The sequence below is a fragment of the Miscanthus floridulus genome, chromosome 16 (genome assembly GCF_019320115.1).
Source record: "Miscanthus floridulus cultivar M001 chromosome 16, ASM1932011v1, whole genome shotgun sequence".
In the NCBI taxonomy this organism is placed as follows: domain Eukaryota; kingdom Viridiplantae; phylum Streptophyta; class Magnoliopsida; order Poales; family Poaceae; genus Miscanthus; species Miscanthus floridulus.
The window spans coordinates 63,516,933-63,531,444 of record NC_089595.1 but is presented as its reverse complement, the minus strand read 5'-3'; the positions used below and the strand labels follow the sequence as shown (position 1 = coordinate 63,531,444).

The following is a 14,512-nucleotide window of genomic DNA, read 5'->3' as shown; positions in this document are numbered from 1 at the left end:
AGGCTTCGACGTGTGGCACCTCAGACGCGTGGGAACGCGCGCGCTCGGGTGCGGTGTCGACGCGGGAGCCGGGTCCTGGGACAGGTGGCGCGCGTGGGTTGGACCCTTGGAGGCTGTGTCGTGGTTCGCTCGCCTGGGACCAATTGGGCCGCCCGGTTTGCTCGGTTCAGAAGCCAAGGAAGCCAATTTTCTCCCCAGTTAACTGAAAACATCGCCTATCTCCTCCTCGGTTTAGCTCCGGTTCAGGCCCCAGAAGCCCGGTTTTGCTCTGGTTTTTGCTACAGGTTGGTGGGGGAGATATTTTCACGCGGGATTTGGGCAACTACCGACATGGAGAGGTCAGTTGCATGCTCCAAGAGGCGGCAATTGATGAAGAATCTAAGAATATTCCTAGGCATGCATCTACCCTCTCCTCTCCACTATAAATAGAGACCATCTCCTCCACTTGTAAACGCACCTCTACACTTGAGCACTTCTTCATCTCTACTAGAATGGACCGATCAAAATTATACTTTGTCCCCCAAGGAAAACATCCCCCGCTGAGAGCCTCCAACCATTGTGCACCTAGAAAAATATACAAAAGAATTCGTCTCTATTAAAATCAAGAGCTAATAAAACACCTAAACCAAATCCGATGGACACGATTCGATGTGTGATGCCAGGCTTCTGGCCCCCCACGCAGCTGCACCCCGCGTGCCCCCGCACGCCCTCCACGCGGCTAGGGATTGAATCCCACATGATTTCTCCGGTAAAAAGAAAAAAATGTCCGCAAGCCATTCCTCCGCGCGCGCAAAACCCTAGCCTACTTCGGGGGCGCAAGGCCAAGGCATCCCCATCCTCCCCCAACCACTCCTCCTCCTCTCCGGCTCCGGCGGCCTCCCCCGCTCTGGCTGGGCGCCGTGGCCGCAAGCTGTGCCGTCATGAGGCCCCCGCCGACGCGGACAACGCACGTTCGCTGTCAGTGCCCCGGGTCCGCGGCGGTTTTGGTCAGGGCCGTGGTCGGCGGGCGCGGGATCTGAGCCTCAAATGATGGACTTCTTTCGAGCCACACACCCTCCCTTCGCGCGTGCATGCCCGCCATGGCGAGCACCCAGTTCGCAAGCAGCTGCCGCCGCTGTTCCCGCCCGCCGCCGCCTCCCGGATCCGCCAGCCCGAGCCTTGCCGCGGCTCCCTTTTGAGGACAGCCACGCCGTGGAGCCCGCACCGCCACTACCGGTCGCGAGCGTCGCAGTGGACGCAGGGATACGGACGCAGCGTTGAGGCCGTCGTGATCTCCGGCAGCAGCGGGAGGAGTACGACGACCGCGCTACCGTGCTCACCTTGAACCTACGAAACCCAAGGTTTTGGGGCACGTGTGGTTCGTGGAAGTCGGAGGGATTTTTTTGGCTATGATGGCCGTGGTGGTAGCGATCTACCTGGATGACGAGGCAGCCTGCGCCGCCGTGGAATACGCGAGGATTGAAAAGCTGGATCCGGCTGCCTAGGGATGTCGGCCATGGCGGCAGACCGCCACCTCCTCCATCTCCTGCCGGGGCTGGAGCTGTGCCTGCGCCCTGCGGTCCAGTGGCCTTACCCTCCTCTCCTCCTCACGGTAAACCTCTACCCTAACCACACGCCGCTGGGCCCAACTCCTACTGATTTCTCTGTCCCCAAATTCACAAACTTTTGCTTTACAAACCACTTTTGCAGAGCCTCCACGCCCGAAGCATGTGACCTGCCGCTGCTGGCAAGGTGCTTTCGAAGATGGGAATGCAGGTGAGGCGTTGATGATGTTACAGAAGTGGTTTTCAGTTTGGTGCTCTGTAGACCATTTTGGTTTAATTTAACTGATTTGGTTCTTGCCACTTGCCGGGCAACGAGGGATAAGGCTGTGCCGATTCCAGATGAACTGCTTGGTCATTGCAAGGATGCCAATGGCAGGGCCCTAGACCTAGAGCCCATTGAAAAGAACTTTGCCAATGAGTCTCTGCAGTTTTCTTTTGAAGAGGAGAGTGATGATGTGGTGTGCGAAATTAGCGAAAGTGTGGTGCGAGATGTGGGGAAGGCTGCAATTGAATTGCTTACTGCCTGGTGAGAACTGATGAATAATTCCCGCCTAGAGATGTTTATGATATTTTCCTGAAACTTTGTTGGTAGCAACTGTACTGAATGTTTTTGTTCTTTCACTCTGTAGTATGAACTGGGTATCGAGCATAAATGAATAGTTTGCTGATCACACATACAGTAGAATAATGATAGAACTATCATTATCCATTTCTACAACCCGTGCAGTGTAAGTCCACAAATTTTTTAAAGGGCCTTTGCGTTTTGTATTTCCAGATCTTTAATGTTAGATCTAACCAATACCTTTTGCTGATATAGCAAGGCAGTAGGCATTAATATGTAGTTCTAAGAACAGTATTCATTTTGCTATGCCTGTGATCTCTCTATGTTTAATATCTTTGAATTTTACTTCTGAAGGGGTTTGTTGAATGATGGTTTTTATGCTGAATCATTTTCACGATCCCGGTGGCTAACATCAACATGGGGTCCAAGGCAAATAAAACAGGTCAGTGTTTTCTTTCCCCTCTCCCTTGCTGTTGTTCTAAATGAACTGTTGGCACATGAGGCCCTCCTTTATTACAAAAAAAACTATTTCATGTTCTGTGAGTGGTGAATTCCCTCTGAGTTGTCTCCATAAATTCTTAGGGTAAGATTTGATAATCTCCATATGTAAAGTCTATCCATATGTAAAGTCTGTTCAATGAGGTGAAAGAAAAGTTACTTTGCAAAGGAGCTTTATATTCTTATGCCTTCCGATTTCATGTTCTGTGAATGGTGAATCCCCCTGAGTTGTCTCCTTAAATTCCTAGGGTAAGATTTGATAATCTCCATATCCAAAGTGTCCAATGAGGTAAAAGAAAAGTTACTTTGCAAAGGAGCTTTATATTCTCATGCCTTCGGATAGTAAATTTGGATGCCTGTTTTTGTTCTTGTCGTTATTTGATTCTGTGCTTTGTGTCTCCTTGTTAAATTCATAAATAAATTATTTTGTAATTGACATTACCCGCTCTTGAATTAGGCACTGTGCCAAAAGGGTGTGCCAGAGGCTCCAGGTGTTCCTGAGGCAAGAGCTGAGGTTACTCGGCAATGATTTGGAGGAGACAAGCGAGGCCAACATGAAGGAACATGGGACCATCATCATGCATGTCCTTTTTTCTTTATCTTTGACCTGAACTTCTATAGCACACAACAGTGGATCGTGTGATTATTTAACTCTCTTTCTGATATTTCTGTAGGTTGTTCAGAATTACCTTAACAGTTTGAAGGTCCCTGAAAGATTGTGAGCCTTTGCTGGTTCTCAGGTAAGTACTTAGTGTTTTGGCTGGTTTGCCGGCATCGAGTCTTGGCGGCAGCTGATCCTGCCAAAAAGATATCCTGAAGAATTGAATGTACATTGCTATTATACGCAAAGAAACAAAAAAGAACCTATCATGCCACATTTTAATATCAAATGCTTAAAACCCGTGTAACCGAGACACAGTGTCGATGCTTCAGTAGCCTGAAGAACTTATTGTTTTATTTAATCTCTTGGAAACAGGTGAAATTTGGTCAGGATCGAAAGGGGGTGTCATAAAGGCCAAATTTGGTCAGGATTGAAAGGGGGTGTCATAAAGGCATGTCCTTGGGATGCCATTGCTAAGTCCCTCTCATTTACATCAGGATAAAAATCATAAGGCTGCCTCGCTGGTTGAAAAAATCCTATATTAACCTTAGGAACCATGCCACAGGTGGTAACATGTGCTCTTTGCCTGCTGCTGTGAAACAAATGTTCGCGGACCGCTGCCGAGCGAAACTTTGGAGTCTAACTATTGTTCTTTGGTATACTTTGATAAATATAGATATATCCAACAGTTGCCTCAAGTTCACTGGCCCTTATTTTTCTTATATATTTTATACAGGGATGCTAAGACTAAGGAACTTGGGAATCTAACAGCATTCCGAGGCCAGACAAAACACAGAAAAGCAGAAGGGATCGTTGGAGAAAACCGGCTAAAGGTGTCCTGAAACTAAATTGCGATGGGCCTTTCTCACCGAATGCCAAGAGTGGTGGCTGGGGCTTCCTCATCAGAGATAGTGATGGAGACGTGGTGCTTGCTGGATGGGGGCGAGTTGATCACATGCTCAGTGCCTTCCAGGCGGAGTTGATTGCCTGTCTCCATGGTGTTCAGGCAGCATGCAACTTGGGAATCGGGAATTTGATCCTGGAAACGGACACAACGATGGTGAAACAAGCTCTGACGACTGATGATTTTGCCAAGTCAATGTCTGGAGGTCTGATAGATGAACTACAGTCTTTGGTGTCGTCAAATTTCATAAATTTCGAGTGTGTGTCTCGGTCAAGAGTTTGTAATAGGGCAGCTCATGGGCTTGCCGCTTTTGGTGTGGGTAGCGTTGAAGGGGAGGAGCACATAACGTGCACTGCCCCAGATAACGTTCTTGTAATTGTTGTTGAGGAACTATCAACTCAGATGGAATGAAAATCTACCCAGGTTCAAAAAAAAAAGACTAAGGAACTTTTATCTCGTTTTATTTTTTTATAAAATTTATCTGGTTTTGTATTTTATCATAGCGTTAGCAAGAGCAATATACTAGTATTCTTAGTAGTAGTGTCCCCCTAGGTGCTCCTACCTAGTTGTAGTAAAGAAAATAAGGAGAGAGGAGAGGAAGAGAGCGGAGGAGGAGCCGGGTCTGTCGGATCCTCCTCAACTTTATACCTCTACAGAGCCGACTCAACTGTTGAGTAATATCCAGGTTTTTGCTTTGGTAATTCAAAGACCTCTATTTGACTAAGTTTAAGTTTCACTTCACTTTACTTACGGAACTCCAATCGACCGAGTGCTCTAGTCTAAGGTACTGGACTAGCACTACTAATTTTTGACCCTGTTGCACCGGCAAAGTTTTGATGTAATAGGTCCAAAATTGATGCGATAGCTTGGTACTGCATCAATTTCGCGTTTGATGCGAGCCGATGCAATAGCTCTAGATGCAATAGCCTTGTCGCATCGGTTTGCTATGACCGATGCGAGAGTTCGCTATTGCATCAACCATCCGTTGTCTCTTGCATCAAAATAGAGACATGCAAAGGGGTTATTGCATCAAAATCGTTTTGATACGAGGTTGCTATTGCATCAGCCATAGATGTCTCTTGCATCAAGATAGAGAGATGCAAAAAGGTTATTGCATCGAAATCATGTAGATGTAATACATCTAATAAATTTGATGCAATAAGAATTTTAATTGCAATGGCTAACGTTCGTTGCAATAGACCATATTGCATCGACATTAGGTTCGGTGCAATAAAACCTTTTGCATCGACATTAGGTTCGATGCAATACAACCTGTTGCATCAACATTTGGTTCGATGCAATTCAAACTATGGCATAGACATTAGGTTTGATGTAACACAAACTATTGCATCGACATTAGGTTTATTGCAGCGGAATCTATTCGCTGCCATTTTATATTGCACCCAATTTTATTTGCTGAATAATAAAGATTTGCGGCAGAGAAATTCACAAAATTATAAAATCTAATGACACAAAAAGGCAATGATATTAATAACTTTGAAAATCCACATTCAATAGTTTGTACAATATAATGAAATCAAATGGCTTCCTATTTCAAAAAAGTAATTGCAAAGTTTGAACTGCATAATAGACCACTAACTTATATAATTAAACAAATATGGATGACTCTTAGCACAGATCGGCATAGGATCTTTGTCATTGCAGAATCTTTGATTCAGTTCATTTTGCGAAGAGTCCCTCAAGGTTCATCTTCTTGCTCAATGGAAAAAAGTCCAAATGACATATACATCAGTAATATATAATGGATCACAGACTAGGCATCACATAATCTTCCAAATGACTATATGAGCTGAATAATTTGCAAAGTAGGCATCATAGAATCAAGTATGGCTGAATCTTCGAAATAACAGAAACACAGACTAGGTATCTCAGGTATGATGGTATCATTTGCAAACTAATGTCAGAAAGAAATAGTGCAGGCTTAGCAAACATAATTTTGCAAACTATTAAATTTCAGTGGCAAAGTTCAGATGCAGCAGCAAGCTGCAGACACAAAAATCAACCAAAAAATTTTCAAAGTGTATGTGGAGTAATCATTTCAATTAATCTAGCAAGCTGCAGACATATAGAAATCTAGTAATTTCAGTTAATCTAAGGTGAGATTTAGCAATTCCCTTGATTGAAATGCAGCCCACATCTCCAGCCACTTCTTAGAAAAAAGAAATAACATAGCTGCGGCATACTTTCTAGATGGTGAAACAGGACATAAATAACATGTCTGAATAGAACAAAAATCACGTAGCTCCACTATTTTCATTCCTAGATGCCACATTTAAATAGGTCACGACTCAACAAATATACACGCATTGATCCATTGTAATCATCAAAAGTTTTCCAGCTTATGCCATTCTGCCGTTCTTTCTCATATCTCCCTTTTTAGCTGCAGCATTATTCCTCAATGTCTGTGTTGAAATAAATTTCTCTGGCGCATTATTGCCTTTGTCATTTAGGAAAAGAGATCTGTTGGCACTGCTGGGAGTGAAGCGACTAGATTGAATTGTGTTTTGTGTGCTCAATACACTTTCTGTTATAGTCTGCAAAATCTAGGAGATTTGAAGGAACAATCACCTCAAAGCAATTATAAAAATCCATGTAACCGCAGGTTGATATTTTGCAAATATATTACCTGTTGCCTGTCCAGCAAAATTAGACACACATTATGCAACTGCTAGCTCATGTATCCATTCTCCTTAGGTGGGAGACCTGGTTAATCTGAAACTTATATATGCTGATTGCCTGTCCAATATCTATTAACTAATTCATTGTAGCACCCGGTTTTAAGAACAAAACCAGATACACACCATATGTGAGCCTAGAAAGTCAAATCTCACATATAGCTACAAATAAGGATAATATCAAAAGACAATGCTAAATATGTAACGTACTTAGTATAGAGAATATAACCTTAGATAGCAAACAGCGGAAAGACAACTCCGATCTTCAGGTGAAGACTCCAATTCCACAGGGACAACTGACTGGTTGATCACTAAGCCTAATTCCTCCAAACTCTAGCAATCTGGTACCCATCCTGGGATTTTGCCAAAGTAGTGAAATAAAACAAGCGTAAGCTACTACCGCTTAGCAAGCATAACATGAGGGGATGCAGGCTCAAAAGGCTTGACACGGCTGAACTGCGGTAAGCACTTTTAGTTGGTCATATTTTATTATTAATCATAAGTTGCTGAGTTATGCTTAGGCTCCCAAATATGAATATTTAGAGATATCAAGCAATTTTAATCATAACCCAAACCATCCGAGAAACCAACTATTCAGTAAGGATCCAGGCCGCTCGTGACCGTGAGCACGGCTGATATATCAGTTTTACACTCTGCAGAGGTTGTACACTTTCACCACGAGTGATGTAGCCCATATGCCCAGGTTAATTACTCCCAAAACACTTCTAAGGTGAGTAGGCAGGGTACACTACGAAGCTTTTCCCTAGTCGTTCTAGTAAGGAGCAGTCAGTTAAGGATTCCATCTCCCAAGTATTATGGAGTCATCTCCAAAAGTGGCACTGATACACGCAACATAGTACACACCCTGGGGATGAGGCCCATACCCAGCCCTGTATGTCCCTCTTGCCCTTTCGGTAAACTACTACAAACTAGAAAGAGCAAGGTACTGGACTAAGACCGGAGCCATGTAGTCCTCATGGTTGTACTATAAGTCCTGGGTTGTCACTTAAAGATAAGTCATTATGGAGAGAAACTAGAGCACCCTAAGAAAAGGCCCAATCACTACACCACAACACCAAGTTTAGTGATGGACGGTCTGACGCTAAAAGCGGCTACAGCGATAAACAATCTGACGCTAAAAAGTTATAGCGACAGACTTCTGCAGACGCTGTAAGTCCTGTCGCTAAACATCTTTAGCGTCAGACAGTACTTTTAGCGTCAGACAGTCCGTTGCCCTGAATTTTTTTAGCGACAGATAGTCTGCTGCTACTCTTTAGCGATAGATTGCCTCCCAGTACTCTATAGCGATAGACAATTTGAAGTTACAAATATTTTCAGCGACAGATGGTTTGACTGAGATCATTTAAATGCATTTAAAAAAATAAAAGGCCTATTTGGTTGCAAATTAATACAAAAGTAACATCATTGTGCACATTTCTCATACAAATAGATTCATTCATGACCAAGTCCAAACAGTCACTAAGACATACATATATGGTCAGCCATTACAAACATGAATCAATGATTCATCAATGATAAGTCTACAGTATCAAGTACATGTATCCAAATGAGATCGACTAGCACCTCATTGGCAATGCAGAAAATATGAGTGGATCCACTACAACTACTGTCCACTACAAACCTCATTGGCTCCTAGTAGTATCATCAACATGAAGCTCTAAGAGAACATTTGTTTTTCCTTGCATCTGGGTTTGTGCAACATCTGCTAGGGATACTTCAAATGCTTGCTTTGAACCAACCATAAAGGTTAGCATGTTTCCTACAGAGGCAAGGGTAACAAACATTAAAATCAAACTAAACATATGTTAAAAGGGGTCCCATGTACTAGTGAAGTACTTGAACTGAAACAGTCAAGTACACTCAAGGTTCAAGCAAACAAATGAAGATATTAGCAGCCAAGAAATGAGCAGAAAATAGAAGATAATAGCAATCTTTAGTTTGAAAAGCCATCTCCAGGTACTTTAGAATCAGAAATCCGCCTGCTAAAATGATATTTGTAACTTCAGGTTCATATAATCTGAATACTGAAATAATAGTCTCTTTTCCTGGGTGCAAGGACTATTCAAATTGGTGAAGCACTTCAGATGCAAATTGAGGTTCAGAGACAGCTAAATGAACAACTTGAAGTGAGTCACTGACACCACTAAGATAACACTCTTGTTCCAGATTTTTTACTTGGTAGATAAGGTAGGTTGAACAATGGGCTATCCCAAGCATTTTGGCTAGCACAGTCCCAAACTTCTGAAGAGCATAAGGGAAGACAACGATTCCAAATTACTACCTCGAGGACAAAATAATTTACAAACCGGATCTGATTCAGAACCAAACATTTACAAAGCTAAAATGACTTTCAATTTGGAACTGAGGGAGTACAAGCTAATTACCATTTTAGATTAAGCAATAAGATTGTTTGAGCTGAGTCAAGAGATGCACATAGCCATTAGTTATTACAGGGTGAAGAAACAAATAGTCTGTTAAAAAACAAATATGAAAACGGATCTCTCAAACACTAATTCTATTATTGAACTTCTAAATGTTTGATGAAAATTCCCATTAATGCAAGTCCGCAATCTTCAACAGGTGGCATGCAGCCATTATATGGTCCCTCCGTTCCAAATTATAGTTCTTTTTAGCTTTGTCCTAAGTCAAACTTCTCTAACTTTGTCCAAATTTATAGAAAAATGCATCAACATCTACAATATCAAATTAGTTTCAATGTTTTTAATGGTCCAGCAAAGTCCCCTTATAGTGTCTATAAAATGGAGCTGTGCTGTAGTGATTCTGATCTGAAATTTAAACTGGAAACAGGTGCAAAGGCATCTACAACTACGAATTGAAGCCCAAGGGAAATACCTACAGGCAGTTTTGGAGCAGGCACAAGAGACACTTGGAAAACAGAATTTGGGTCCTGCAAACCTGGAAGATGCAAAAATAAAAATATCAGAGTTAGTTTCACAAGTATCAACTGAGCAGCAGGCACCAGCAGAGCAAAGCGCAGGCGCAGTTGCCTGCCCACCAGTCACTGCCACAGATCCACGGGTGCCAGGCCCTCAACACTAGAAGGCAAACTCAAATTTTGCCAACTTGCAATAGCCAATCCACTAGTAGGAACAATGGGAATAAGAAAGCAAATATGACCAGGTCAATTAACTAAGATTGTTGTATGCAATTGTGACACAGCATTGCAAAAAAATTAAAAAAATTCTAGTTGAATCCCAATAACTACAAGAACCAAGTAAAGAAAGCTGACACCCAACACTTCTAAGAAAATGCTAGTAATGTTCACTATACCTGAATTTTAGAGTACAATCATATCTTGAGCAATACATCAGCAGCAACTACAGCTCCAGAGATAACAACGGTTCGTGCCAAGGATTCTGACTTCCAAGATAACATTCCTGATTTTGTAAACAGTGACAGTACATGAGATAGGCAATACACGACGCAAAAAACAATAATAGAAACGAATTTTTGTATAAATAAGGCACGATTGTTCATTTGATTTTCCTTCTGTAGTTCTGTACAGCACGACCATATCAAATCTAAATATGGATGAATCCATTTATATTAGTAACAATATCAAGACCTACACCTGAAACCTAAGCCCAGTAACCAGGCCAATGTGAAGTATTATATGTCATCAACACATGAAACCTAAGCCTAGTAACCAGTTCATGTACTATGCACAGATCTGTGAGACCTATAGCCTTCATATGTTGTGTTCTGCATCAAGATGAAGTTTAGTAGCCTAGTAAATTTATCTAGCAGTAAACAGTTATCGTTCTCTAATGCAGACTTAGCAGCAGCGAAACTTCTGATTAGATAGAATCATACACATGTACAAAAAGGTACATACCTTTCTGTTTCTGAGGAGATTATCTCTTAGCCGAACACGTTCAACATCTTTTTCTTGTTCGGCATTGAAGGCCTTCAGATTATTCAGATTTTGTTCCTTTAGCTTTATAGCCTAACATTGAGCAGAAGATAAACAGTACTTTCAGTAACTGAGTTGAATTTGGATGATGCGTACTGAGAGCAAAGCAATAAGTAATTTCTACAGAACCTAATCCCTGATTGGCATAGACAATACATTGTAAAAATGCCAAATGACTGAAAGATAAGGCATACTTACACATTCACTATACTTCCCATCCAAAAACATATCTGCCAATTTCTAATATATATAGAAGCATAATCAATGGAAACTAATCTTTTCCTAAAAAGATCTAAAACATCTGAAATCCAGCACCATAACATTTCATTTGTGCCATGGTTAGATGTGGGTCATATTCAAGCTGCAAGGTAGCAATCCAGGATGGAAGCCATAATTTAATGCCTGGGTGATGGATAAAGGCAGCTGGGTAGGATTCCAGTCCCACAACGTGCTAGAGGAAGCTGACAAGGCTCTAAGACAACTGGTGGCATAAGGTGAGAAGCAAAGTAATTTTAAACTTATTATCGTGACTCAGTGCAGGACAAACAGTTCAAAGTAAAGATCTGAATGTGACACCACAGAAATTGGAGTGGCCTTGTTTAGGACAGCAAATATCTACTTTTCCACCTTGTTTCATACCAAGCTCACCAAGTGTGTCCAGATAGGACATGGTCTTGTGGATCATTGCCACCAAGTTACAAGTGAGGCCTGGCCAAGTATATGCCACTCAACCTTGATCAGTTGGTTTGCTTCTTCCTCATGCCATCAAGACAAGACTAACAAAGTGGCCATGTGGCTGAACCCTGGGAAGACTTAAGAACAACAGGAAATCTAAAACCTTGTCCTATTTCATCCAGCAACCATGAAGGTAGTCAACCATGGCTTTATTAAAATACAAACTGCATTTCATGAAATGTTTAGAGCAAGGAAGTGAGAACTACTTTACTACCATATTGTCTACTATTTCTATTTAGAAATTCCAAGTCCTATGCTAGGAGCAAAAGTAACTCAGAAAATATGGAAGCATAAATATAGGTCATGAAATCAAGGTTCATATCAGGGTTTCTTTTCCTTGTACTGATTTTGAAAATAACCATCAGGTTGACCTCATAGCTGGCAATATGCTCTCCAGTATATTCATATCAGAGAAAGAGAAAGAGAAAAGTAGAAAACGAATATATGTGGTTTGGGACTTTAGGTTAAGGATGCTTAGTTGCACCAGCTTTGAGTTTTGACATTTCCAGAATAATGATTAAACAGATCTAGAGTTCAGGGTTTAAACTAAACCAGCGCCAAAGTTGAGGGCCAAAAGTAACCATTCACCTAAATAACACATACTGCTCTTGAAGTTCTTGGAAATAATATGTAATTTACATGAAAACAATATCATTTGATTAAAACTCAATAAAATTGAACAAAAGAACTCTACTGAAAGGAAATAGTAAAATGCAAATTAATGTCCATGCAATAAACCACAGTTATTCACAAAGCAATCAACAACACAGTTGGCTGGCTACAGTAGCAAAAAAAGGGAACACAGTTACCTTAGTGTAAGAATCCACTAATGCTAGGTCTTCCTTTCTTCTAAGGCATCATCAAATCTTGATTTGGCTTCCAAGTTCTTCAGATGACAGCTACATAGCATAGTAAAGATCTGAAAGTAGGCAGCTATGTAAGGGAGGCATAAACTTGCTATGAACAAAAATGATGAACTAGAAGCTCTTTACTAATCTTAAATCATGGCATAAAAGTGTAAATGATATGCTAGTGTAATATGCCCTGGTAAGGCCTGAATTTTTTAATTTTTTTTCAAACCACATGGCATAAAAAACTAGAGAAAACGTTCAGGATACCTAGCTGCAAGTCAAGTAAACTACATACCATTATTCTGTAGTGCATAAACAACACCTCTTGCATAACTTTCCCAGTTTATGTTCTCAGGTTTATCAATAAGCAAGGATTGAGGTATAAGAACCACAAAGTGACCTAGAGTATTTCCTAAGCAATAGTATCCCACAGATGAGTTTACACAAATATAGGAAGTACATTAGCCCTTTGCAAGCACAGAATGACCTTTTAGTTTAGTAATTGTGAAAAAAGCTTACCATGTTAACTGCTGGTAGTGCTTCGAGATAATGCAAGCACGGCCGGTGAAAGCGTGGAGCCCGGTGTCGGTGGCCATGGGGACAGAGAGGGAAACTACGGTGTTGGGACCCGGAGTCGTCGTCGGTGGTGCCGTGGAGGGAGCCCGCGGAGATCCTGCACCGATTCCCCCGGTGGCGGGCTCGGATCCGGCGGTGGCGGAGGCCGTGGCTGCAGGGCCCTGGTGATGGTGGCGGCGGAGGGGTCATCTCTAATGGACACCATCAGATCGAGCCTCCTAGGGTTCAGACCTCCTCCTGGCTCATGTGGCCCTGTGGTGGCAGCGGCTAGCCCCAGCAGTGGCTGCGGAGGTGCTCTAGTGCCAGCATTGCTGTAGGTGGTGGTGGTGGCCGCCACGGTGGTGTCCGGCGGCGATGGCGGCAGGGACGGTGTTGGCGGCGGTGGGGGCGGGGATGGCGCTTCAGCGCTGGATCCCGCAAGGTCGGTGGCAGCCATGGCGATGGGGCCCGGCAGCAGTGGCTTGTGGGTGGATCCCGCAGAGGTGCACCGACGCCAGCGCCGGTGGGGGTGTTGGGGGTGGGAGGGGGGAGGGGGAGGGGGAGCAGTGAGGGTGAGCGGTGTGGGGACTCAGGGGCAGGGCAGGCGTGAGGGGATTGGGGAAGAGTCTAGGGTTTGTCATGGTACCGTGGGCTAGGCAAAATTTTGCGCATGAACGGCTTATGGAGACACGGTGCATGAGCTGAGCGTGGGGCCCTTTTTTTAGCGTCAGATAGAGCAACGCTATATCTGGTTTTAGCGATAGATGGGCTAACTGCTAAACATTAACATCTATAGCGACAGACAACAAATCGATTAAATGAGGATTTAGCGTCAGATGGTCTCTAAGTTATCTTTAGCGTCAGATCATCCATCGCCAAATATATTTTTTAGCGTCAGATGTCTGACGGTGAAATGGTGTTGTGGTGTAGTGAATGCTCTAGCCCCTCTTGATTCCATGTTGCTAAAAAGCATCTTTTAATACCATGTTGCATATATCTTTAAGTGTATTCTTTAATCAATATTAGTTGAAGCAGACTGAGCATACTACCCACATGCAAAACCCATAGGTATATCAAGGACAGGATAATCAATATCAAGGTAGCTAGACTCCAAGCAGTTCATCAACATATGCATATGAATTGAGAGTGTATTAAAGTGAATAGGTAACAAGGAGCCTCATATTATACTTGCCTTAAAACACCGATCCTTCGGTAAGCTTTAATCTTCAACGTTTCTTCTTCTTCTTTTTTATCACCACGTATATCTCACCGACTGGACGAAATCATAAAGCACCACACAGGCATCCATACAATCATACACAAAGCAAACAATAGTTCTAAATTAGAACAATACACCAAACATAAAATCAATATAAAAAGTTTGTAAAACGAATCTACGTCTTACTACGAACATACAGACACGAAAAGCACGCTAATCGGAGCTATGGTTGGAAAGATACAACTACCGAAAGATCTACTCATAAAATTGTTAGCTTCATGTGTTTTAATTATATAAAATCATATATAAGATATTTTATAGATAATATAAATTAAGTCAAGTTTAAGTTTGAATTATAATACTAAAGTAAAATAAATCATATTTTATTTATA

General features: G+C 42.3%; 1 protein-coding gene and 1 long non-coding RNA gene across 10 annotated transcripts; one reads left to right on the top strand and one right to left on the bottom strand.

Moving 5' to 3' along the window:
• The first annotated feature begins 459 nt into the window (after positions 1-459).
• On the top strand, positions 460-4,565 carry LOC136513339 (uncharacterized). Of its 8 annotated transcripts, none has more exons than XR_010773344.1 (7): positions 460-1,591; positions 1,690-1,755; positions 1,868-2,070; positions 2,461-2,548; positions 3,062-3,184; positions 3,279-3,344; positions 3,942-4,565. XR_010773344.1 is itself a non-coding variant. In XM_066507334.1 (5 exons), the coding sequence occupies exons 2-5, from the start codon at positions 1,744-1,746 to the stop codon at positions 3,131-3,133; spliced, it is 375 nt and encodes a 124-aa protein (XP_066363431.1). In that variant the 5' UTR covers positions 460-1,591; positions 1,690-1,743; the 3' UTR covers positions 3,134-3,580. The 8 variants fall into 8 exon arrangements, 1 of the variants encoding a protein (XP_066363431.1); XR_010773343.1 differs by having other exon boundaries at positions 3,581-4,563; XR_010773348.1 differs by adding an exon at positions 2,174-2,272 and having other exon boundaries at positions 1,690-2,070; positions 3,062-3,344; positions 3,942-4,564.
• Positions 4,566-8,302: 3,737 nt separating this feature from the next.
• LOC136514205 (uncharacterized) lies at positions 8,303-13,056 on the bottom strand. 2 transcript variants are annotated; one of them, XR_010773565.1, is made up of 5 exons: positions 12,866-13,056; positions 10,683-10,793; positions 10,118-10,224; positions 9,680-9,742; positions 8,303-8,585 (listed from the first exon to the last, which is right to left on the bottom strand). It is a non-coding gene; the product is annotated as an uncharacterized lncRNA (long non-coding RNA). The 2 variants fall into 2 exon arrangements; XR_010773564.1 differs by having other exon boundaries at positions 9,684-9,742.
• Positions 13,057-14,512: the final 1,456 nt, after the last annotated feature.